Source organism: Phoenix dactylifera, chromosome 8 (genome assembly GCF_051530095.1).
Source record: "Phoenix dactylifera cultivar Ajwa chromosome 8, Ajwa_hap1_PhDact_Kaust_v1.1, whole genome shotgun sequence".
Classification (NCBI taxonomy): domain Eukaryota; kingdom Viridiplantae; phylum Streptophyta; class Magnoliopsida; order Arecales; family Arecaceae; genus Phoenix; species Phoenix dactylifera.
Window position 1 is genome coordinate 5,840,683 of NC_143197.1, and position 26,664 is coordinate 5,867,346.

At 38.4% G+C, this 26,664-nt stretch overlaps 2 protein-coding genes across 2 annotated transcripts; both read left to right on the plus strand.

The window, feature by feature from the left end:
• Positions 1 to 866: 866 nt before the first annotated feature.
• On the plus strand, positions 867 to 15,251 carry LOC103702180 (uncharacterized). The gene is made up of 15 exons (XM_008784509.6): positions 867 to 1,159; positions 2,172 to 2,299; positions 2,528 to 2,660; positions 3,027 to 3,183; positions 3,303 to 3,381; positions 5,267 to 5,307; positions 5,477 to 5,593; positions 5,739 to 5,819; positions 8,284 to 8,346; positions 8,538 to 8,589; positions 9,324 to 9,398; positions 13,632 to 13,679; positions 13,851 to 13,886; positions 13,988 to 14,062; positions 14,940 to 15,251. The coding sequence occupies exons 1-15, from the start codon at positions 1,000 to 1,002 to the stop codon at positions 15,009 to 15,011; spliced, it is 1,317 nt and encodes a 438-aa protein (XP_008782731.3). The 5' UTR covers positions 867 to 999; the 3' UTR covers positions 15,012 to 15,251.
• LOC103702239 (cation/H(+) antiporter 15-like) lies at positions 14,942 to 26,247 on the plus strand. Its single transcript, XM_088702537.1, has 4 exons — positions 14,942 to 15,037; positions 22,125 to 22,375; positions 22,700 to 23,758; positions 24,663 to 26,247. The coding sequence occupies exons 2-4, from the start codon at positions 22,184 to 22,186 to the stop codon at positions 25,962 to 25,964; spliced, it is 2,553 nt and encodes an 850-aa protein (XP_088558663.1). The 5' UTR covers positions 14,942 to 15,037; positions 22,125 to 22,183; the 3' UTR covers positions 25,965 to 26,247.
• Positions 26,248 to 26,664: the final 417 nt, after the last annotated feature.

Here is a 26,664-nt window from a genome sequence, read left to right on the forward strand (position 1 = left end):
ATAAGTAAACATGCATTAAATTTTGCCCAGCTTACTTCCTGTTATTATAATTTGGTCCATTTTAGTGCACACTTCATCCAAAATCTCAAATATCTATTTAGAAAAACACTCTCTTTATTTTTTTCGATGGAGACCTTTAGACCTTTTTGCCGTAGAAGCGAAAGCAAAAGGAATAGGAAACTCCGGATATTCCAGCCCCACTACGATGCCCACCACCACCCAGTATCCTTACCCGTACACCTTTCACGGTGCACAAGGAAGCGACTCCCATTCTCTTAATTGCCAAATGGCCTTTAATTGAATTGTTAGATATGGGTTGGATAAAAAAAATTATCAATCTAAATTTAATTTATTTATTAAATAGATTAAACTTTTAGATCTGAAACCGATTTGTTTATTAACTAGATAATTCTGATCCAATTCATATAATCCATTTATTAAACAAATCATATTAAATATATTTTTGACGGATTAAATAGATTTAAACAGATAAAACATGTTAAACGAATTGAGTTAAACAGGTAAAAAACTAAGTTTGAAATTGGTTAAACATATTTTAAATAAGTTAAATGGATTAGATTATATTCCGACCTAATTGTTAAAAAAATAAAAATGGATTAAATATTTCAAAGATCAAATTTAAACCCAACCTATGTAATAAATATGCCTAGATGTTTGATTGGATTGATAGGCGGGATCATAAATTACTATTCTTGTTTTACCCTACCTACAAAAGCGGAAAGGTCTCGCTTAATCTCACCGCGAGTATTCGCAATCGCATCACGCAGGCGGCAGCATGCGAGCCACGTGCCAAGTACCATCCACGTTCGGTTCTTTTTTTTTTTTTTCCGGTCTCCTTCGGTGTTTATAACAAATACCGACCGTGTCCGGCACCCATCGATGCCCCGCGGAAGCGTCGACGCCTTCCCTCCGCCGTCGCCGCTCGATTAGGAGGATACAAGAAGAGTTTTTGATCTCCGGCGATCGTGTTTGGCGTCGATGGCCTCGACGGAGGGATTGGTGCCGATCACCAGGGCCTTTCTCGCCCGCTATTACGACAAGTACCCCCTTCCCCCGCTACCCGACGACGTCCCTCGCCTCACCGCGGAGCTCCGAGGCTTCTCCGACAGCCTCCTGCGGGAATTCCCCCTCACCTCCGGTGAGTTTTTTCTTTCGATCAAAGACATCCTTTTTCTTTGTTTCTGCTCGGATTGCGAGCTTTGGAAGGTGATACTGATGGAAAAGAAGCGCTTTCTTGTGCTGAATCGTTGCAACCGTTCGCTAGAGTCTTTGATTTTAAGTTTTTGGCCTTCTATGGATTTTGGCTTGCAAGATTTAGAATAAATTGCAGTGTATTGTGGCATCTGGAGCAGTTCTTTAAAAAGGTAGGGTTTCTTTGAGTTTATATCGCCTATAAAATTCAAGAATCAAGGCTTTGTTCATGTAAGTGATGGCAAAAATTGATTTTTTAATAATATTTTTGTTCGTGCTGGGATGAAGTTGGAAACTTTTCATCTGCATTGCTTCTAGAATTGGTAATTTGGTTCGGGCCCTTTCACAAGAACTCAACTGTTGGCAGATTAGGGGAATTCCCAAGAGTTAGATGGACATGAAACGTACTGCACTCATCTGAACTCTGGTGTGGAGGTTGCACCACGATCTATTGAAGGAATATGGGAAGAATTACGTGATCACTAGAAACCAGATGCCCATGTCACTTATAAACATTAATTGAATATTGATATTATTGCAATATTAGTTATTAGGGATTCTCTTAACCTCTGAACTTTAGGGATTTTTATTTCCGGCCAAATCCATCAGAAATATGTGATTTTTGAGTCTCTGATGATCTCTGTCTGTCTTATCAAGTTATAGATTATGGCAGAAGAGAAACACAGCTTAATCATGTTCTAGAGTGAGCAGCTTGTTTCAATAGAAGTTCAGGTAGCTACAGAAGTAATGTGTCGAAGTTCTTCATGTGGAAGGCAACTTACTTCCTTTTCTAACTTGGCTTTCCTTTAGTTAATTCAAATTGTTAACATTACCATCTTTTTTGTTTTAATACTATTACGGCAACTTAAAACACAGGAATTTAAAATAATAGCGTTCTTGTTTTGAACAGCAATTTTCTTTGTTCTATATAAACACGTATTCTTTTTTTGACTCTGAAGGCGAGGAATTAGAGGTAAATGAAGCAGGCCGTGAACCTCCACAAAAAATTGATGAGAACTTGTGGAAGAACAGAGAACACATTGAAGAAATTCTGTTTTTACTTGAGGAATCTCATCAGCCAAGATTGGTACGATTTCAATTTACTTGTTATCTTTTATTTTCAGATTTATACTTCATCTTCGCGTCAAATGGTTCTGATGATGAAATGGCTTTCAAATGTGAAAGTTTCTAGTACTTACCTCTTTTAAACCTTTTGCTCTGTAGTAGTCTTCAATGGATATCTTTAATGCTTTCTTCAGATACGATTCAGTAAAACTTCAGACAAATTCAATTTGTTTGTTACGCATCTATGCAGCTTCAAGAAAAAGCCACACCTGAATATATAGATATAGCCGCTGTTTTTGGAGATATTGAAGCCAAGCTTAAAACCACTTTGAAGACACTGGAGACATTTCAATTAAAAAATGCTGACAATGTATTTAATACAGGTCGGTATTTAATCCCCTTTTTGTAACTACCTCGTTGTAATCCAGAAGCATGCATTAATACAAAGAACACTTTTATTTTTTTGGCTGAGTGATTCTTAGGATTGTTCTCATGTAATTAAATTTATCAGGGCCAATAAATGATTTGCAAATTTTGCCATTGACTAATTGTGCAATATGGTTATATGTTTGGGATTTATGCCAGAATTGTAGACACTAGTTCAATTTCTGTCTATATCTCTGATGCTTGTTCTTAAAGAAAATAAATTAATTGCAGTATTAACAGGTACTTAGGAAATCTGTTCAGTTTATCAGCAAATTGCTAAGATGCTTTCTTGACAATTGATCAGGTGGTCTGTAAATTTGCAGTTATGACCTACATGCCCCAAGATTTTCGAGGCTCTCTCATTAGGCAACAACGAGAGCGCTCAGAGAGAAATAGGCAAGCTGAGATTGATGCCTTGGTTAATTCTGGTGGTAGCATACGTGATCGGTATGCTTTACTGTGGAAACAGCAAATGGAGAGGTATGCTTTTTTCATCTTTACTCCCCGAGTAATGAGTCATCACCGTGAATATGTGAATGAAATGCACAATCTGAATATATTTATAGTCTTGATTTGTTTAATTTGTGTTGCCCTCTCAGACGGAGACAATTGGCTCAGCTTGGTTCAGTGGCAGGTGTATACAAGGCTCTTGTTAAGTACTTGGTTGGGGTGCCACAGGTGTGTCATGCACAGATATTTGGGAACTTGTTATTATCTTGCCATTCTTGCTATATGAATTGGTACATTGTTTATCAAGTGATCTGTTATGAGTGCTATTATTATATATATTAGGTGTCTACTGCTGCACAGTTTATATGGCTTTGTTAGAATTTTGCTTTATAATCATCATGAGTGCTTCTATACTATTGTATTATGATCAAATGAATTGTTACCAAATAAAATTCAGTTTTCGCATGAAGATTGATGACTACTTTTTCTTGCCAGCCTGATCTACTCATTCCCTGGTTTTCATATACACGATCTATTTATTAGCACCCTGGGCTCTCAATATTACCAAGCAAGCTCTTGGTTTGGTTGTTAAAGATATGTTTATAACTCTAATATATGTTTATGCATGTTTTGTATACTTATTTATGTACATGTGTCAAAGTCCCATGCATTTATGAATGTTGTTTACATTGGCTATTGCTCTATTAGTAATTAACAACAAAAATAACAGCAATAATAGTAAATTATTAGATTTTGTAGATATTTTATCATCATCATCAACAACAACAACAATAAATTACTAGATTTTATAGCTATCAGTTGCGGTGCAAATCAAAATTTTTCAAATGGGATTTCAGGAGGTCATATAAAGTGGAGAAATGCTTTTTGTGATCCTTTGTAATCATTAGATGTGTCTGAAATCTATCAGAAGAGATAATTTAGTTCAAAGGCCAACTATGTGTGGGAAAAAATGTTGGGTGATAAAATGTTTTAAACATTTAAATGAACGTTAAAACCGACATGTGATGTTGACGTGGACATTTTATGACCAAAATATACAGGTTCATGATCAAGAAAACTAGGATTGCACTAATAGAAACAATGTAATATGCAGCTGGCATAGATGGCATGATCATGTGTGTCAAGTGTCAACAATTAAGGAGGTCCCAGTAGCAAGAGGGTATGAAAAGGTAAGGAGAGAGGGAATTGCAGGACTGGGTTCAAAAGAGTTTTTGTCAATGTTGAGAGAAATAGAGACTCTATACACATGTAAAACATAACAAATGAGAAAGTTCAGGTTTGTTAAGGTTATGGTAAGATCAATTCATCGATTAGTTAATTGTTTTTCAATAGGGTTGGACCATGTAGCAGGTTTTCGATATTTCAGACTGACATTGTAGATATCTTTTCATGTTCTTACACAGTTGCCTCTCTTTCCTAAACCGAATTAACTTATATCCAATGCCTTTTTTTTTTAATATTGTGTGATATGGTACAAGCCAAAAAGATATCCTTTGAATTCTTATCTTTATTCCAAAAGCCTTATCCCACTTATATGGGATGAGAATTATTGACTATGGTTCATACGCTAAAGTTTGAGACTATGTTATCATTGGTTCATAGCCTAGTGACAATTTTCAAAGATCTGGTGCCAAGTTCTTTGTTAAAGCATCTTTGGTGGTTAGGATTACTAGTTATGCAACCTGAAATAAAGCAATTGGATGGAGACCCTCCAAGTTTCCTCTGTGTTTTGAATGAAACTGAATGAAGTGGGAGAAGGCAAACTTTGATTTTATGGGACAAGGTCTGTGTCCACAAGTTAGAAGCCAAAGAGTTAAACTAGAACAGGGATATAGCTTTGATTATTGTTCTTGTTCTACCACTAATTCAGATTGCAGTTTTCTATTTTCTATGTGAGTCATCTAGTTTCAAACTTGCAAGAATAAAAAATGAACATGGCTCTCATTTACTTCTAATCTTAAGTATGGCACTCTTGTGTTCTTTGTATGTTATTTTGTGTTAAATTAAAAGAAATGTTGTAAATTTTTATAAGTTTTCATATATTTCCAACTGTCTGGCCAGTCAAATCATTTGATCTCTCTCTTTCTTGCAGGTTTTATTTGATTTCTTGCGACAGATAAATGATGATCAAGGGTATTTATATATATATATATATATATATATATATTTATATTTACTATTACCCTGGAACTTACCGATCACTTTCTCATTAATGCTGGCTTCCATATTTTCTCTATTGAGCATTTATTCGGATTATGCCGTATACCTTGTCCATTTTATTGTGAACTATATTTTACTTTAGGCCTTTGGAAGAACAACGGCAACGCTATGGACCAGCTTTGTGTAGCCTTACAAAACTGGCTCTCTCTATTCGACTGTTTATGCTTCTTTCCTGGGGGCGTTTTGAGTCAAGAAAACTGTGAGATAGCTTTCTTCCTTCAATTCTGTCTATTACATCTCTATACCAAAAAATCCTAGGTCCTATATAGTATGTTTTTGTACCAACTTCTTTCGTCAATTTGTTTTGCTTAGTATCTCCATGTTCTCTGTGTCATGGTGAGCAGACAGATGGATCAGGTATCTGTTGTACAGCAAGCCGTGCATGTCTACAACTCTGAGTTTGAGAAATTCATCAAAGTTATAAGGTATCTATCATTACTGTGATCTTCTTTAAATGTTTTAACTCCTTTTATTGGAAAAGAAAAAATTTCATGCAGTGTTAAATTATTGGATATTGCTATTTTGTTTCCTATATCAACACAATCTCTCTTTATGCGCTTATTATTCTGTGGCATTTTAGGATCTGCAATTCGGTAATTATTAACAAGTAGTATTGGTGAAAATTTTTAAGCTTCTAGTAACTAATAAAGTTGGCCATGTTGAGTTACGTAGAAATATGAGATATTATATTTTGTTGATCTTAGTTATAACATTGATCATCCATTTTGTTGTTTATTAACCTACAGTAATTCAGTTAGTTATCTCTACATATTTCTACCTACCTTCCCTTTATTCTTGATGCATTCATAAAGAAAATTGTTTTAGTTACATAGAATTTGTTACTTCTCTATTGCTCCTGTATCTGGCAGCTTGTAAAGGGCCAACTGAAAATAAACTGTGGGAGGCCTTGACATTAGCTCTGTAACTTTTTTATGTGAAATTGTAGTTTTTGTGTGACAATGACATCATTCATTCATGGATGTTAGTGTTTCTTGTTACTGTAGTTTGTGCAGATCAACCTTCATTGATTTCATCATGTTTAGGCGACCTACAGAATATATAATCTGCGTTCTAGTTCTTACTCTCTTTCCAACTTCCATATTAAGGAAAGATTAAATACCAAACAACTTAGGCTTCGTATACATAAATGGGATAGCTTAGATATGTAGTAAACTAATGGACGAAGCCATGGGAATTTCTAAATTAATTGAGCTATTAAGCGATATCAATTCACATACAATGTGTTTAATTGCAGGACTATGTTAGTTCCATCCTTCTACCAGGCTGAGGTACCAAAATCTGACATATATAGACATTTATGTGGGTACCAATTCTGGTACAAATACCATGGTCTTAAAAAACCAATGGCAAAGAATATTATGCCTTTTTATATTCTCATAACCTTTTCCTAATTAGACTAAAACATATTTATTTGCCTTGACTTATTGGTTTTATGGATTTATGCATTTTGCATGACTACTTCTACAAGACATGCTTCTTTTATGTGTTTGTGAAAAAGGTGCACGTAGCCTTTGCTTGATTTTCATTATTATTAACTGTACAAAGCATTTTAAATTTTATTACTTAATTGTTAATATGGACCTAAAAACTTATCCGTAATGCATGATAGCATGACCTAATTCATATAGTCATGTTGTTGAATCCTATATTCAGGAGTTTGGAGAAGTATGACACCTTGTATTAGTGCTTCACATCAATACCTGCACTAGAACGCGAGCAACTTAAGAGTTAATTGTACCTAATGAGTCTTCTTGAAGCTGATTCAAGTATGATCACCTAATTTATGAAGCTAAATTAAAAGTGAGAGCATTTGATTTGACTTTCAGACTTGTTGTGGATCTGATTGTAGTCATGGCTATGATTTATCTTGTACATAAGACTGCGGTTGTTTTATATACAGACAAGCATGTACAGATTTCTATTAACAATTTAACATGTTTCATGTAACACTGGATATACATAAGACTGTGGTTGTATTTGTTCCCTGTTACCAACAGAGGGTGGGCCTTGGCTCAAGGATAAGATTGCTCCATTGTGACCTGGGTTTCATGGGTTTGAAATATGAAAATAGCCTCTCCACATGCGGGGGTATGGCTGCATGTATCTGATCCTCCCTAGACCTCGCAATGCATTGGGACACCCTCTTTTTTTTTGTTACCAACAAATTCTTGTAAACTTCAGCTGCTTTGTTGTTCTTGCATCATTCTAGGGATCCATTGCAAGATCATACATCTGTGAAGCTGCCTGCTATGTGCAATAGCTTCATTTTATTAAATGAAATGTTATGACATCGCTGACATTGTTTGACTTTTTCCTGTCCTTTGAAAAAGCTGCTAAGAATGTATAGTAAGGGTTTAAGGCCAATCGCTGACATTGTTTGCTTCTGTAGTATCTCATTTTACAAAGTAAGTGATATCATTTAGACTACCTCTGCTTTTAGTTGAGCTATGTACTTAATCTTCCCTAGTTTACTTAACAATAATAAAGTGACTTGTTTGAATTAACTAGTTCCAACACTTGGCTCTGATATTGTTATCATTTATATTTCTGATGGTTCTTCAACATTATGGATGCCTTACGTAATTTTAACAATTTGCTTATAGAGTTATTAGGATTTTGTAGTGTTATGATGTTCCTAAGTATGGTGCTATCTCTTGGTGTAAATGCAGATTCAGGAAATTATCATGCTTCCTAGTTGTACTTAGTAGCTTTTCTGCGTTTAGTGAGATAAGCATATATATTGATGAAATTTCTTCAGAATATTACTTAATTATCTAAAGTAGTACTCATGCCTGGTATTTCTTACACTATTTGACCTGTTCTACTTTTTGCATGAGATTTGTCTAAAAATAAATATATCTATTGCAGTGAGGTCTTTGCAAATTCTCCTTTCTTAGTATCGGCAGAGGATGTAGGTACTGCTGAATCAAGGTACATTATCCCTCTATCTGTAGCATTAAGACTGCGCTTATTCCCCTCTATTAGCATTGGATTTGAGGCACAAATATGCAAAATTTATTTTGGGGTTGGGGGTCCGGGAGGGAGAAGAAAGCTAATAAATGTAATCTGTCTTCAATTTTGATGGTTGCTCCCTTTTTCTTTTTATTTTTCTTTTTTGGTAGGAAAAGTGATGAATACAAAGAAACTATCATTCCTCCAGGAAAAACACATGAGGTATGACCTGATAGCAAGGTGCATCTTTTTATAGCCAAGTATATTTTATGAATTTTTTCCTTTATAGTCAAAAACTCTCTCTCTCTCTCTCTCTCCTCTTTCTCTCTCCATAAAATTGGAAGTGATGTGTGGATTTTTGTAAAGTTACTCAGAAAGATCTATTTACTTATTCTCTAAAATCAACCTAGGGAATCTGGGAGTTGCTGATTTATCAAACATCTTTGTTTGGTTATAATATTGAAATGATCATCAACAAGATTATCAACTGTTTTGTTTGGTTTCTGTTCATATGTTTTTATTGTCTTTGAACTTTCTGTAGCAGCTTATCGAGTTGTGGGTTGTGGTCAGGACTGGTCCAGAATTTCCAATCCCAGAATTGGAAAAGCCACATTGGGCTATAATGTCAGTCAATTGTATAAAAGGCAGAGTCTAAAAATTACCAATACCAAATTGCAAAGATGATTTATTTTCTTTCTTTTTTCTAGCCAAACCACTATTAGTTTTGTCAATGCCTCTGATCTGCGTGACCCTAGGGTAAAGTCCTCTAAACCAAATTGCAAAGATGATTTATTTTCTTTTCTTTTTTCTAGCCAAACCACTATTAGTTTTGTCAATGCCTCTGATCTGCGTGACCCTAGGGCAAAGTCCTCTAAAAGTGAAAAACTGATGATTCTTATTCTTGGAGCAAGATAATAATGCCACTTCTCACATCTCTTGTTTGTTTTCTTTTCCAGGTTGTTCTGACAGTTGAATCTGTAAATTCATATATTGCTTGGGATTTTGCTTTGATACAAGGGACACTTAACCTGGTAATGTCAGAAACTCCTAGTGGAAATAATCAGAGTATATTTTCTTTATAAATCACAGCATGCCATGTTGGCTTTTTTCAAATAAACCAAACTAGCTAACGCGCGCACACACACACACACAAAAAAAAAAGATAGATTTGTTGTTCATGATTTGTTTGTACTTGTTACGAGAAAGAACTTACAAAAAGACTGTCCTTATATATTCAAGCTCAAGGAAACACTCTTAAAGGATTTACTGATATTATTTTGTATTTTATGTAGCATTAAGAACCTTAATTTTGTCAAAGGGATCAAGGAAAATATTATTTTCTAAATATGTCTGTCATGCAGTAATCCCTTGCAGCATGTAGTTAAATCATAACCATCAAGACTGGTCCTGACAGTTTGGATTAAGGTTTTAACAATGGTGTTAATCCATTATAACTGACTTCCACTGCAACCTCTGTAGCTGTTAAAGTCCCATCCGTGTGATTTGGGCTTATTTAGATGAAATTAATTTCTCTTATAATGGCATTATAACAGTGATATAGCTGAAAATAATAGACAAACAATAGCAGAATAAATAGTGTCATTGTCCAGACCACTGTTCCTTCAAATTCAGGTAGTAATTATTTTTTTTGGAGGGAAATTGGTACAAAAATTTGAAATTTGAATAGAAGCTATTTTATTTAGGAAAATAGTGTAGTGGGGAATAATGGCAGTTATAGCAGGAAGACAGTCAAATAGTTGCCGCTATTTAAATACCTGTCACTAATATTATCAAATGTAACAGACCCCTGTGAAACCATTATAATGGCTGTTTTTACCCATGATTTTGGATTGAATCATTTTTTGGCTTAGGTAAAATAAAATATTAATCCTAGACATGTATTAGGAAGAACGAGTATGGGTATGTTTTGCATGGCTTTTATGATCTTATTTGAGCAAGTACAGAAAGGATCAAGGAAACCCCTTATCATTAAGCCTTTCTATGAAAAGTCTTAGTATTTCTATTATGTTGTAACTTCTTGTCATGCATAGTGAAACCAACACCATCAATCAAGTCTGTCCATATGTGGCTAGAATCAATAAAAATATGTGGAAACCAAAAATCACGTATTTTAGTGGTCTCTAACTTGTGCATCATGTAGATTCAAAATGGATGGTTTTCATTCTGCTAGTATGTTAAAAATACATTATCAAGCATTTAAAGTGAAAATCCATCTTATTGATCATAATTTATACATGTTAAAACATATATAGATTGCAATCAGTAGATTTTAATGCTTAGATCATAGCAAAACATGGTTTCATATTATTCTAATTGTACATTTTTGCACCCATTTGATGCGTAGGTTAAAGACGACCGAAACATGTGTTTTTTGGTCTTTAGGCAATTTTAGTAGTATAAATTATGATCAGTGTTATGAATCTTCTATTTGGGTGCTCGATTATTGTTTCTCAATATTTATAGTCTTAGGTATGGTGCTAATACAGTTAATGATATCTGTACTAGCATCCCCTTTAGCTGGCTTTTATGGTTTTATTATGTATGTTAAGTCAATCGTAAACTTAATCTGTGATATACATAAAATTAAAAGACTTGATAGATATTTTGTTAAAGCATATGAAATCTAAATCAATATATAACACTCTAATTTGGTTTTAGTAGAATAGCTCTTGAATCTTGATGGATCAACTGAATAATTTTCCATGTTAATGCAAGTAGGTTCACTCTGATAGTTGACAAGGAACCAAAATCCTTATATCTGATAAACTAATCTGGATTGTGTAAAACAATCTTTTTGAGATAAATAATAAAGTAAGCAATGCTATTATAATGTCCTAATGGCACATTTGCATGTTAACGAGTTTGACAGAACAATTGTATTTAGTTAGATTGCATAACCAAATACTGATCGCTGCAGGACAGTCCTAGGCAACAATCTTGTTGCAGTTCCACCATGATAGTGGTAATCTAAAAACCCTAAGTATTTAATTTATGCATGCGTTAATATAGGTCAGGAAACTATTACAGGAATGTAAATTTGTGCAACATAAAGCTCACAAACTAAGCTGAGTTACTAATCTGCAGTCAAATGATTCAGCAGTTGGCCAAGGTTTTGGAGGCCTACACACCGGTGTATTGTCATGTGGACAAATTGAGTCCATTATGACACCTTCTGATCAGCCCCAAATTGCTGCAATTGTTTTCTACTGAGGAATGCTGATGAATGGAGATATCACGTAGTTGAAGTTGTGGAAGGATCTTAGTACTCTCAAGGACATCAGAGAGTTCAGATTAATGAGTTTGGTTAGGTTTTCAGTGTAATTAGAGATTAGATCTAAAATTTAGCCCTGAGCTAAGATTAATGCAAGGAAGGAGGAGCTGGATTACAATCTGAAATTAGGAAGTCAGTTAGAGGTGTTTTAGTGTTTCAAAGAAGTCTAGATCCCAGAAGTTGGGGAATGACAATCCTGCACGGGCTGGCTGCTGCTTATGGGCTGTCATATCAGCCCTAGATCTTGCAGATCGGGTAAGTCCTGGGGTTGGTTGAGTGTGATGTTGAGGAAAAGAAAGAGAGAGAGCAAAGTGAGAAGCAAGCATGAAGAAGAATATAGCTGTGAAAGGCAGGGAAGTGCGTACTGATCTCACACTGGTAGAGGAAAATCTGACACTTCCTGGGGCCTTGCACCCTCTTTGGCCTCACATGGAGAGAACAATCAGCAGGAAGTCCTATTCATAAACTACCGGTCTCTCTACCTTAGAGTAGGCCGGTCACATGGAATTTGTGTGAGGCTCCCTTCTAGACCAGCAAAGAAGTAAACAACCCCTAAAGTATCACAAGGTTGAAATAAGTTATAGATGTCTGATAAATCCCTACCGAACTGAAAAAAATAAAAGGTTAATGCTACTAAACTGGACCTCAAAGCTTTCAGTTGACAGTATCTAGAGCTTGGCTGCTCATTAGGATGTTAAGTTTTAGACTTTAAAAGTTTAGGGATCCTCATCCCTGTCACTGACATGCATTCAATGCTTGAGCACACATACACACATGCATGCATATATGACAATTAGTGATGCCATCTTGTTTTGAACCAACTGTGAAGCCCCAAATTAGCAATTACATTATTTACAGGAGTAGAAGACCAACTCTCATGCCCTAATGCAGTTTGATTATGCTAGATCACAACTGTTTGGTGAATGTTTTTTTTTCATGGCGGTTACAGCTATCATCTTCTTCATCCTTCTTGTGACATACAAAACCATTCAAATTATCCTCCCTTGCTCAACAATCAGCTACTCAATATCCTCTCTCTTTCTCAGAGCTCACATGCATCCATTCTGCTCTCTCTCTTTAATGTGAAGCTGGCAGTCACTCTTATGCCGTGCATGTGGGATCATTTGATCACCTGATTTCTCCTTACCCAACACCACCAGGTCCCCCACTCATGCAGGTTAAGTGTAGATTAGATGTCATGTTGATATGTCTTTTCTCTCTTATACATATGCATTAAACTCAACTTCGCCGATTCATGTCGACGTCCTAAGATGGGTGAAAGATTAAACTTATGAAATAAAAGTAATCATAAATCTGCCAAATCTTCATAATACAAAACTTAAACAAACTTCCAGCGTAACCTGACTTTAATGCTCTTGTTTAGAATCAAACTAAACTGTCCAAAGCAGACCTAAGTTTGTATGTACTTCTATCAGTAGGCTTGAGCCTATTTTCGTGTTGTGGTTAAGCCACTTTAGATAACAGAGATCCCCTATGAGATGCTCTGTTAATGTGTTTTCAAATCTTTGCATCCATACCACTGTTCTGGAAACTAGACAAAATTCAGATTGCATCACCAATCACCATGCTGTTTTCTTGAGAATATGATCACGATGCCTTCAAATGCTGTTTTGACGTTGGTTCAAATGTTTCACCACATTAACTCACATACCATCTCAGATTTTATTCCTGTTAGAAGCTTCAATGCCTAAGATTTTGAAGAGCAACAATTTCCAAAGTTATAGTAGCCGTGCTGATTGAAACACTTGGTTGCAACAAAAGGACATATAAAATTTTTTGGTTTTATTGTCATTAATTCTCACATTTTCTGTTGACTGTTTTCATTTCTCTTAACTCATTTTTCTATTTCTGAGCTTGTGTACCTTCCAACTTGTCCATCACACCAACTGCTTTCCTGCTTTTAACTTGTGAAGAAAAAATACTATCAGTAACATCCATTTTGCATGGCCAGGATATTGGTTTTCATGTGGAGTATGTTAGCCCTTCGGGAGAGATAACAGTAAGTTTCATTCATCTGCCAAATAAGCATTGAACATTTTTTGTTCCATTCATCTCAAAATTTTGAATCCTTTGGGAGATAACTGTTATACAATGTGCTTCACCTAGAATAGCTTGATTTTTGTTTTCATACATGGTTTGCTGCATCTGCTGATTAAGTAAAATTCTGCAGCTGATCTTACCCTATCGGCGATATGAGTCTGACCAAGTGAGTTGATGCTGACATTTGTTTTTGATCAGGTGATTTAATCCTATCTTTTTTGTTGCCTTTGATTTGTCAGTTTTATCTGTCTTTTTTTCTGCTCACAGGGAAATTTCTGCACAATCTTGGTGGGATCCTACAAACTCATATGGGACAATTCTTATTCCACATTTTTCAAAAAGGTAGTCAAGCTTCAGCAGTTAGCTACTTGTCTTGATGCTTATGGGCTGCGTTTTTTTTTCATTAAGTTACGCATTCATAAAGTAGGCAGAAGCAAGTGCTTTGAGGGCTTTAGATTCTGTGAAATGCCAGCATAGTTAGCTAAATTATCATTGCCAGAACTAGACCTTACAGAGGTGCTGTGTGTGTTAGGCTTTAGAAAAACACCTGCATAGCTCCTGTATCAGGCCAGGGCAACATGTTGGGTATCTATGGGAAGAAAGGCGTATATCATACTGTCACAGATCCTGCTTTTTTGCCTTTTGCAGAATAATGGGTTAAGCTACTTCTAATTTTCTTTTTTTTAATGTAAACTACTACATCCATAAGGGTGGAATAGTTTATTCCGGGTTAGTTAAAATGTGGTTCTATGTACTTCTCATTACCTACTTTACCTTTGGAATAAAATTGATTGCTAAGTAGTACTTAGTGCAAGGAATGCGGAACCATCTTGAATTGCTTGGTTCGGGGCATACCGAGCCGTGCCAGCCCTTCGGGGCCTCTCCGTGTTCCTCCCTCTCTTGCCCTCCCTCTTCCTTCCTCCTCTCCCCCCCCCTCCTCTCTCTCTTCCTCTCTTTCCTTCTCCCTCTCCCACCCCTCGCCGTTTCTTGTGATTTGATGGGTTAACGTTGGGTTAGCAAGTTGAAAGGATCTTATTCCATCTTAGCTGTGAGCGGAATGCAGCCTTGGTACCCAAAGCTTGCACCTAAAGTTGGGGGAACCAAATTCAGACTCGGAGAAGCAAGAGAGGCTTAGTAGGTTGCAGCAGAATTTGGGCAGATGACAAACTTAAGCCACATCAGACAGATTTTTGATATTTCTTACCTTCAATGTTGACAGAGCTTGCGGTACAAGGTGGATGCTGTACCCCCTGTCGTGGAAACACTGGAGCCTGTTGCTGAATCAGGATAAAGTGGTCTTTCTGAACTGCTGGAGAGGTACTCTATTGAACCACTCCTTAAATGTTCTAATCCAATTCTTTCGGCATTATTATCTTGTACCCTGGATTGAAATAATTGTATCACCAATCTTAGGGTTAAGACTTCATGGGTGCCATGTTAACAAAAACTGTATTCTGTATGCATTAGTATTTTTATACCCACTTACCAATGAACTTTGTATACATAAATTTAAGGCTAGATATTGATATTATCTTCTTCCATGCACTTAAGTTGGATATGTTATTTAGTGCGCACAAGAGTTCTGATCAGATGCCACCCTGAGCATTTCTACACTGTTTTTCCAGTTACCTCTACAAATGATGTTTTGCTATTCTAGGAGTTACTAAATGGCACTGGTTTCAACCCAACAGTCTTCTACCCAGCTTTGTCTTGTTGGGAAAGGTGATCAAAGAACCAATTTTTAACTTACAAGCTGATATAATCAAGAAAGCGCTGACTGGTCTGTTCTTTCAGCAAGTCATCCATCCACTAAGTTTGATACTTACCCCTGATTACCAGTTGCAGATAATACATGCTCGATGAGTAGGTAGGGGTTGTTTTGGTGTATTCTAAAGCCTGACATTTTTTTGACTAATACGTTTATCGAGTCCCTTTCGGTAGCATAGTTTGTGTGATACCACACTTTCAGTTGAAGGCTAGCATGATTTAGAGTGATAATTTTTTTTTTTTTTTTTTTTTTGTAAATTCCAACCTGACTCATGTTGCTTCCCTTGAAATGCTAAAACTATTAGGTCCAGATGTGTTATTTGCTGCAATCTACAATTGTAGCTTGATTATCGAGATAAAACATGGAATTTAGTATCTGGAACATTCAGTTTCATATCCTATACTAAGGCCCTGTTTGGGAGAGCTATTATAAAAAGCTATTTGTTGTTTGGTAAGTACATTTCTAAAATGCTGTGGCTTTTTAACATATGTTTGGTAAACAAACTGAGAAAGTATTTTTATATGATAAAATTACCATAAAGAACATTGCATAGTATTATATTATAAAACATAACATATATTAATACATAATATACGATATAGTATAATATTATTGTAATATAAAATAATATTATTATAATATAGTAATATGATATTGCATAGCATAGCATAATAGTAATATAATTATTAGAGTAAATTAATTTTTCATAATATAACATAATATTAAATTATTTAACATAACATATTAATGTATTATAATATAATGTAATATGTATTATATTTATAGTATAATACAATAATAAAGGTATAAAATATTATAATTATTAGTATTAATTAATTTTTCATAATATAACATAATATTAAATTATTTAAAATAACATATTAATGTATTATGATATAATGTAATATAATATAATATGTATAGTATAATACAATAATAAAGGTATAAAATAATATAATTATTAGTATAAATTAATCTCATAATATAACATAATATCAAATTATTTAACATAACATATTAATGTATTATGATATAATGTAATATATATTATATTTATAGTATAATATAATAATAATGGTATAAAATATTATAATTATTAGTATTAATTAATTTTTCATAATATAACATAATATTAAATAATTTAAAATAACATATTAATATATTATGATATAATGTAATATAATATAATATGTATAGTATAATAAATTAATAAAGGTATAAAATAATATAATTAATAGTATAAATTAATTTCTCATAATATAACATAATATTAAATTATTTAATATAATATTAAATTATTTAACATAATATATTAATGTATTATGATATAATGTAATAAAATATATTTATAGTATAATACAACAATAAATGAACATTTATCTGTTTAACAGATTATCTCTTTACTTAACTATTTGCAATGGTGACAAATTCACTGTACATATCAATATCATAAGGATCATATTATTTGCCACTCACTCATTATTTTTCTTTTTATTTAATTTTTTATACGTTCATTCGTATATATATTTATTTATGCATTTATTTATTTATTTATTATTTTATTCATTGAAATATATTTATTTATTATCTTATTTATTTATTCATTCATTCATTTATATAAATATTTATTTATGCATTTATTTATTTATTTATTCTTTTCTTTTCTTCTCTTTTTTTTCTTTCCTTCTTTTTTTTTCTTTTTCTTTTTCTTTTCTTTTTTTCTTCTCTTCTTCTCCTTCCTTCCTCTCCCCCCTTCTCCTTTCTTCTCCTCCCGCGCAGCCAGCGGCGCCGGAAGGGGGCCAGGCCGCGGTGGCCGCGGGAGCGGGTCGAGCCGTGGCCGGCGGCAGTCTCGGCGGCCGTGGCTGGCCCCCTGGGAAGGGTTCTCTTCCAGCGAGACCGACGACGCTGGAAAGGGGCCGGGCCGTGGCGGACGCGGGAGGGGGGCGAGTCCTGACCGGCAGCGGCCAGAGGAAGGGGGAGGGCGCCCCCTTCTTCTTCCTCTTCTTCGGCACCTCCCCACCGTGGGGAACTCCTTCGGCACCTCCCTATCCGTCCGTGACGGGGACATTGTGGCCGGTGGCGGCCGCGGGAAGGGGAAGACCGACTCGTCTTCCTCTTCTTCGGCACCTCCCCATCGGAGAAGGGGGAGAGGGAGGGGGTGTGGCGGCGGGGGAGAGGGAGGGGGTGCGGCGGCGGGGGCACCGGGGGGTGGCGGCGGCAGAGAAACAGGCGGTGAGATGAGGTTTTGGGAAGAAATTTTTTTTAAAAAAATGGGGGTATTTTGATCAAAAATAGAGCTTCCCGACAAAGCTCAAAATAGCATTTTCGGAAAGCTCCAAAATGGAGCTTCTGCCAAAAAGCTGTTTTCAGCTTTCCGAAAAAACTGAAACAATTTTCTAAACATTTTACCAAATACCATTTTTTATCTAAAATTACTTTTGGAGGGCCAGAAAGTGCTTTTTGGCCCTCCAAAAGCTTTTCCAAATAGGGCCTAAGCATTCTATTTAGACGTTGCAGCACCCAATGCATTTTATCATATTGCAACACTACGCAAAAACCCCCACTAATTGCTAGAAAAACCAATTTTTGTTTTAGGTGCTGTGTGATGGCCTAGAAAATATTGAACTCAAAATGGAGCTCATCAAGTGAAACTGTCTGCAAAATTATATTGATCATTACGTACATACATTCCTGTTTTATTTTTAGTGCTTTATCCACTTATTTTCATATTAAAAAAAAGCTGTAATGGTCGCGTGTGAAGAAGATTACGTGTAATTCCTTACATAATATTGAACAAGTGGAGTCCTTTCAATTCAAACTTCGAGCTTTGGTCTGGGGCCTGGACCTATCAATGGGTCGGGTCAGGAGCCGACCCGACCTGACCCAAAAGCTTGCCTGACACGGCCCGACTTGATAGAAGTACTCACCCGAGAACCCGATCCGAAATTGAGACGTCATTTGTGAAGATTGGCACTCGACCCTGAATTTATATTGTGGTATAAATTCGAATAAAACTTGTCCAGCTTATTCTTCTAAACGATCTCTTTGGCACCAGAATAAAGTGAATTGAAAGCAGGGTAAAACTAGGACTTAAGATAAAGCTAGCCAACTGGGTGTTTTTCGCTCCCTTATTCCTCCAAATATAACTGAACTACCAGTATGGTCGGATAGTTCTATTCGGACTTACTCCTCCATTTACGCCGCTAACCTCGTCAACTGATTTTAATGTCCTAGAGCGAAACATAGCCTTAAAATAGTCTCCATGCGAGCGGTTTGTATGTTGAATTGAACAATTTTGCAAGACTTGGGTGTTTGCATAAGGTTGGAAGGCTCGCTTGTAAATATTATTTCCCTAATTAGATTTAGATACAAATTGGGCTTAGGCGGAAAGTTGGCACCGTGCTTGTATGTGACGTCGTTCAAGTTTGAGAAAAAGAAATTAAAGAGAGATCTACTTGCGTGATTATTATTCAGGGTCGAATATTTGGAATAAAATATTCCAAGCTTGTTCCCAGAACCTTTGACTCGTAAGCAGAGGGTTTCGAAATGAGGAGCTCGAACCCAGAAGTCTGGTTATAAGCAGAGGGGTCTAGGGGTGGTCACGAAGACTGTGAGCTTGAGGTGGCCCGTTTCGTTTAGCTCCACGTAGCAGGATTGCAGGGAGTAGGAAGATTTTGCCGTCTAGATGTTTTTTTTTTTTTTTCTGTGCATAGATATGAGACAAGTTAGTGAACCGTGCATGAGTTTTACACTAACTAAAAAAAAAAAAAAAATCCAATGCATGAGGATTTTAGGTAGATTAATTGGATGTTCTATTTTCATGCATGCATGGGAGGTATGAAGGCAAGATGTATACGAAAAGAGTCTGGAAGGAAAAGAAAGTAAAGGAATAGAGATAGCGTAGCCCGAATGCTGCCTCCATATAAGGACAATACATAGCCCTTCCAACTACGCCTCCTCCTTGCGTTACAAGAGAACCCTTTAGAATTCTTGTATCAGTCAAGGAATCGGAGTGGAATGCGAGTGATTGGCCATTTGTCTGATTGTTACTTCTCTATTCTATCGGAATGAGTGCAGGGTTATTTATAGAGGTTCACGGGGCAGATAAGCTCACCTTATCCGTTATTCTAATTCAAAAATTACATAGGTGTTTACATTTAGGCCGATACCCAAAAAAGTATAGGCTGAAGTACCAAGATTAAAGGCTAAATGAATATGGTATTAACTTAGGGGATGAGAGCTATCGGTCTAAGACAATGCTTTAGTGAAGTGGAGTTCAAGAATAGTGCAGTTAGCCCGCAGTCATTATTACTCATGTATAGGACTGGGGTAATATTTACATCTCATCTTAACAACTTAGATGGCAGCTGTGAACATGTGTTACATGAATAAGGCTAAGAGATCAAGACAAATGGAAGACACGTGATTCCTGCAAGATCTAATAGGACTTGACCATGATAAACGTACAAACGCAGGCCGAAGGAACAAGATCTGGCCATGATTGACTATGACTAGTATAGAGACAGCGACCAAAAGATGTTAACATTATTTCAAAATAAGATCTAACATGTGGTTATGTTGTGTATGAAGTACATAGGACTGTAGGAGCTGCTGGAATCGTTGAGGATCATGGTAAGCCAATATGGATGGTTACATGCACTCAATGATTACTCAACAGTTTTAATTATGTGCATAAATGAGGGATTATAACCTGAAAGAGGATCATTTTTCTAATCAATAAAACCAGTTTATCTTTACACTATCCCTACTTTTATCTTTATCTCTAATTTCTTTGCTTTTAGTTTTTTTGGTACGACTTCAATTTATCCATAGTAGTAATAGAGTACTTTAATCGTAACTTCAGTTGCAGTGTTTCACCTTATGTTTCTTTTTTTTTCTTCAAATGGGTAATATGATAGTAGCAAAAATTCTTAAAGGTCAAAGATTTTGAACTCACGTTACTCTCATCATCATTCTTTGACTATCCTAAATTAAGCTAATCTAATACCGGTGTGATGTTCGCATGTTGCAACTCTTCTTTGTCACCTAGCAAACTTTCTAGCATGCCTATTTGAAACCTCTAGATGCCAAACTACTATGTTTGAAAATCAAAATGTTGTTATACGATTTCGGGAGATTGCTGACAGTTCTGAGGAGCATGCAAAATTTTGAAATTCAAATCCCACATCAGATGCCAAATGACTGGTTCTACTAACTCTGAATGCCTGACTTCTGGTATCCAAGTACCCGAAGGTTAGTCTACTCTGAATGAATGCCTGACTTCTAGATATCCCTAATTTATGTAATTTTCTACATTAGTCCTTAATTTTCTTTAGTCTATTAGATCTTTAAAATCATAATTATTTTATCAATTCTAGAGTTTGATTAATCGGTAGACTTTCAGCCTTCCTCATTATAGATGGGAAGGATTTTTTCCTCTTCAGGTGATGCTTTATGCATGAGACTTTCAGTCTTCTAGCTTTCATCCCAGACTTATTCTTCTAAGTCAAATTCTTTTCCTTTAAAGAGGGCTAGGTGTGGTCTAAGGTCACTCGACCTGGAAACAACAGTTTTTCCTAAATCTAACGGCTCACCCTATGTCCAATTTCGTACGAGTTAAAAATCATCCATTATATCTATTACTAGGGTTGAGACAAGAAATGCTGGTTCATTTTATTTTATCTGAATAAAAAAAGATTTTTTTGGGTCAAATCGGCATTTCATTTCAAATAATTCTAACGTGTGTACAATCTGCCAAATCAAGTAAAAGTAAACAGTATGATGAGTGTGGAATGTATGCTAAACTTGTCCAAATAATCTTTCTGGAATGCCGAGCAACATAAGAGGTGACCCAGTCAGCTGCACTGTTTGCCTGCCGATATACTATCTGGCAGAAGGTAAACTCCCGCACCAATCTGCAGGTATCCCATATCAACGGGTGGTCATCCTTGTACCTGTTCGCTCTCCAAATCTTTTCAAATTAAAAAAAAAAAGAAGAAAGAGTGAACAAAAAAATGTCTTAACTAATTATTGTAGTGTCAATTTATCCACGGGAGTCCCAAACAGAAAGAAGAAAGTCTTAAAAAAACTGCTAGGTATCACAAAGACATCGCCAATGCAGTCCTGTTTTAAATGAGCTGGCATGTCCAGTTTAATACTTTCCACTTCCCAAGAGAAGTTGGAAGATTAGAGGGGGAGCGGGTGTTGAGGCCTAAATATGGCTTGCCCAACGACACACCTCTACCTTCTCGATACGAGTTAGAGATATTTTAGCGGGTGCGAAGAGGACGGACAGCTTTAAACAACAACAGTTTAATTTGTTGGAGCTTTGCAGTTAGATTATTTGAAAAGCTTCCAGACATTAGAAAGGTATTAAATTGCATCCTATTAACAATAGAAAATTTTCTAAACCCGAATCTGTTCATAATTTCTAAACAAAAAATAGTGGAGTTCGTTTTTGTTAATCATTTTTGTAAGGAATAAATAGTGAAGTTAGTTCGATTTCGGTCTAATTCATTCACCATCTTCGCCTACCACTAATCCTTCATCTGTTTCTCAACGCGTTTTCACCCAAGCCTGCAGCCCTTCTCTTTCTTCTCCTCATCCTCGCGTTTCTTTTTTGCTAAGCTCTATCAGGTTGGCGAAGGATATATATATAGAAAGCTGAAGAAGTTTTTGTAGTCTCTGGAAATTAGATGGAGGCGGTAAAAGATACGTATTGCTATTCGCCGGAATCCATCGGAACCCCGGGAATATGGGGTGTAAATGTTTTCGACTACATGCTTCCTGTCTTTATTGGTCAATTGCTTCTAGTGATCTTCATCACCCGAGTGGTCTCATTCCTTCTTAAGCCCCTACGGCAGCCCAAAGTCATCGCTGAGACTATTGTAAGTCTCTCTAAGCTCACTTATTATTCTCACTCACTGCTTTGATTCTCCGTCTTCGTGTCAAATTAAACTCGGACATTGGTGGGTGCTTGATACCAATTAGAATCGTAGATGCTGATATTGAAATCTTTTTCTCCAGAAAAAAACTAAATAATGCCGATATGAACAGAGAAAACTCCAGGAAATAGGATGAATGCTAATTAACCAAGCAGTAGATCCTTCTAGTTTTTTTTTTTTTGAGCAAATTATATGACTCTAGTTTATGAGTGAGGATCTAAACTTATGTTCTGTGACTTGTGTTTGGATTTCATCTGCGATGAGCAGGCCGGCATGCTGCTGGGTCCATCATTTCTTGGGAATTTCTTCAACGAAGCATATGATCTTATGCCGGACCAGAACTACGTGCTACTGGACACGGCGGCCAACTTCGCCCTCACCTACTATATGTTCATGGTGGCCGTCGAGCTGGACGTGCGCACCATCCGGGGGATGGGGAGGAAGGTGCTGATCATCGCGGTGGTCGGCATGGTCCTCGCCTTCGTCGTCAGCTTCACCTCTGCCTACGCCCTCGGCCTCCGCCCCGACATCGTGATCAAAATGCCCGGCTTCCCTGATCCCCCCGCCAACTCCCGCGCCGACGAGAAGGTGACGCCTTTCCTCCTCTTCTTCAGCCTCGCCATCTCGGTCACCGGCTTGCCTGTCCTCACTCGTATAATCACCGAGCTCAAGCTCCTCAACTCGCCGCTCGGTCCCCTCTCGATGGCCTCCGCCATCCTCAACGACATGTTCGCCTGGATCCTGCTCGCCGTCACGCTGGCCGCCACCGGCGGAAAGGATGGCAAGTCGGTCTCGTTGCTCGTGCCGCTGTGGGTCACCCTCGCGGGCGCCGCGTTCGTGCTCGTGTGCTTCTACGTGGTCCGGCCAGGCATCGCGCGGATGGCGCGGCGGACGCCGGAGGGCGAGCGGATGAGCGACTTCCACCTCGGGATCATCCTGGCCGGCGTGCCGGCGACCGGGTTCCTTTCCGACCTCATCGGGATCCACAGCATCTTCGGCAGCTTCATCTACGGGCTCGCGGTGCCCAACGGGCCGCTCACCGCGCATTTGATCGAACGGATGGAACCGTTCTTGGAGAACATGCTGCTGCCGCTCTTCTTCGCCAACAGCGGGTTCAGGACCAACATCTTCACCATCCTGCCGCTGTGGGCCATCTCCAGCTTCGCCGCCGTCGTCGTCCTCTCTACCTTGGCCAAGGTCGTGGGCACCATCATTGTCGCCATGTTCTATTCCATATCCTTCCGCGATAGCTTAGCGCTAGGCTTCCTCATGAGCGTCAAGGGCCCCGTCGAGATGATCATCCTCAACGTCGCCATTGATAAAAAAGTAGGTTATTCCTTGTTCCTTCTACTCGGCGCGCTATTTAATTCTTTACTTTATTTGACTTGCTATTAGGCCATTTGGCGATTGGCCAGCCTTTGCAGAGTTTACATTTTTGACTGCGTTCGAGAACAACACAAGGTTCAAATAGCTAGCTAATTTATTCTTTAATTCTTTCTATTTGGCTGGAGGATTTCGAATAGGTTCGATCAAAATAATTATTTCTAGTGGATATAAGTTCTTTATAAGATATTTAACATGCACAGACGTCACCGGTATTTCAAACATATACAGCAACAATGCTTTTTTGAATTTTTAATCTTTTATTAAAAATTTCGACGATATATATACTCTTGCTATCATTTGCTGTTATTGTCTATCCCGTACTAATCCAAGCACAACTTTGTCTCTATTTTACGTGCAAAATAAATATTGCTTTATATTTAGCTTGTCATGCATCCTCAAATCTTGTCTACGTTCTTATATAATTAGTCTGGAGTCTGGGCTTATCAATTGCCGAATTGTTCTCAACGCCATCTGTAACTATATGAATCCAAACCACATGTTCACTATATTTGCAAATCAGATGTTGCTTGTACATTAATTCTTTATGCACAACTAAACTTGTCTGTTAGTGTTTTATACTTTTATCTATTTTTATAAAAATAAAAAGTAAAAACCAAACGGATATTAAAACTTAAAAGCAGGAGTTGGGACCCCCATCGTCATACAAAACTTGTCTCTGTTTTATACTTTTATTTTTTATCATACAACGATGAAAATAAACGCCAAATAATTGTTAAGAGCAAGAGTTTCAAAAAAAGGCCTTACGCAGATTGGTCAAAGCCTTGGTCGCTCTGTTTGGAGAAAAAGAAAAGAAAGGAAAGGAATATGAGCTTTTAATTTCCAGGTCCTCAGGGGGGATATGTTCGCGGTGATACTCGTAACGTCGTTGATAACGACGGCGCTGGCGGCGCCGGTGGTGACGCTGGCGTACATCAAGCCGTCGAAGCCGCTGGCGGTGTACCGGCGCCGGAACATCCAGGGGGCGAGGCCGGACGCGGAGCTCCGGATGCTGGCCTGCATCCACAACACCCGCCATGTCCACTGCCTCACCCGCCTCCTCGACGTCTCCAACCCCTCCAAGCGCTCCCCCATCGTCGTCTACGCCCTCCACCTCGTCGAGGTAGCCGGCCGCGTCTCCTCCATGCTCATCATGCACCCCTCCGCCGGATACTCCGACCATGGCCGCCGCCACCGCCCCGCCCTCCCCTACGGCCAGGCCCAGTCCGAGAGCATCCTCGCCGCCATCGAGGGCTACGAGCAGCACTCCCCCGGCGTCTCCTTCCAGCCCCTCACCGCTTTCTCCCAGCCCGCCACCATGCACGAAGACGTCTGCAGCGTCGCCGAGGAGCGCCACGCCTCCCTCATCGTCCTCCCCTTCCACAAGCAAATGACCGTCGATGGCGCCATGGAGGAGGTCGGCAGCACCGCCGTCCGCCCCGTCAACCTCAACGTCCTCGCCAACGCCCCCTGCTCCGTCGCCATCCTCGTCGACCGCGGCCTCGGCACCGGCGTCACCTCGTTGTTCCCCGGCGCCCACCGCGCCTCCCACCACGTCGTCCTCGTCTTCATCGGGGGGCCCGACGACCGCGAGGCGCTCGCCTACGCCGGGCGCATGGCGGAGCACCCGGCCATCGTCCTCACCGTCATCCGCTTCATCGAGGCGGCCGCGCCGTCTCGGTCACAGTCGATATCCTCGGTGACCGACGTGGAGAACGCCGCGGCGCTGCTGGCCGACGCCGAGCTGGAAAAGGAGCGGGACGAGGAGGCGGTGAACGAGTTCCGCCTCCGGTTCGTGAGCGACGAGTCGGTGGTGTTCACGGAGAAGGTGGCGAGCAACGGCGGGGAGACGGTGGCGGCGCTGCGGGAGATGCGGAGCAGCTACGACCTGTACGTGGTGGGGAGGGGCCACGGGAGGAAGTCGGCGCTGACGGCGGGGCTGGAGGAGTGGAGCGAGATCCCGGAGCTTGGGCCGATCGGCGACCTACTGGCCTCGTCGGACTTTGGGGCGAAGGTGTCGGTTCTGGTGGTGCAGCAGTACGTGGAGAAAGAGCTGGCCGAGGCCGATTGGGAGGCGTTGGGGCACAACGGCCCGAGCAACGCCAACCGCCAGCAGCGCGCGAGCGGCTTCAACAGCGGGTGGAATTAAGGGCTTAAGAGCTTCAGGAACAACAAATCTTGAATGAGATCCGAATACATTTATTCCTCGCCGGGAGCTCATATGATTAAACAAAGAGATTCGAATATGAGCATTCAATGCTAGATCTGCGCTTGGAATTTAATTCAAGCTCTTCTTGGGTCTGGTCGTTTCTCTTTTTTCAAACTAAGGTAGGTTTTGTAATTTATTTTTTATGGTAAATAATGCTTTGTAAGTGAAGTTTACGATAAAGAAATGATAACATATGGAAGGAAGAAGAAAGTGATAGATATACCAATACATAGTTTGTTTTATATATTTTTATGCTTGATGGCCTTTCTCTGATAAAAATCTGGAATAGAGGAGGTTTTATGGGAAGTTTGAAGTGAGAAAGAAGAGAAAAGGAGAAAAGAATAGGAGGGATCGAGAATCATCTATCCTGATTTTTAGGGATAATAGAAGCTGTTTGAGGGGGAATTTAATTTATTCAGGATAGTTTAGGGCTCGTTTGGTTCGCGGGAAGCATTTTTCTTTCTACGAATATGATTCCTGGGAAGCAGATTCCTAGAAAGAGGATGCCTAGAAAAGTACTTTTGGCATGCTTGGTTGACAATGGGAAAGCGACATATTTCCAAAGTGCTTATGTTTGGTTGACCATCCACTTTTCTGAGAAAGTTATGCATAATTCCTATTTTATTCTTAATAAAAATTA

What these genes read in the sequence shown, in the direction of transcription:
- LOC103702180 (XM_008784509.6), top strand. Translation starts at nt 1,000, where the DNA reads ATGGCCTCGACGGAGGGATTGGTGCCGATCACCAGGGCCTTTCTCGCC. An exon ending in TGGAAACAGCAAATGGAGAG is followed by an intron (nt 3,184 to 3,302) that starts GTATGCTTTTTT and finishes TTGCCCTCTCAG; the next exon opens with ACGGAGACAATTGGCTCAGC. An exon ending in ACTTGGTTGGGGTGCCACAG is followed by an intron (nt 3,382 to 5,266) that starts GTGTGTCATGCA and finishes TCTTTCTTGCAG; the next exon opens with GTTTTATTTGATTTCTTGCG.
- LOC103702239 (XM_088702537.1), top strand. Translation starts at nt 22,184, where the DNA reads ATGGAGGCGGTAAAAGATACGTATTGCTATTCGCCGGAATCCATCGGA. An exon ending in AAGTCATCGCTGAGACTATT is followed by an intron (nt 22,376 to 22,699) that starts GTAAGTCTCTCT and finishes TGCGATGAGCAG; the next exon opens with GCCGGCATGCTGCTGGGTCC. An exon ending in ACGTCGCCATTGATAAAAAA is followed by an intron (nt 23,759 to 24,662) that starts GTAGGTTATTCC and finishes TTTAATTTCCAG; the next exon opens with GTCCTCAGGGGGGATATGTT.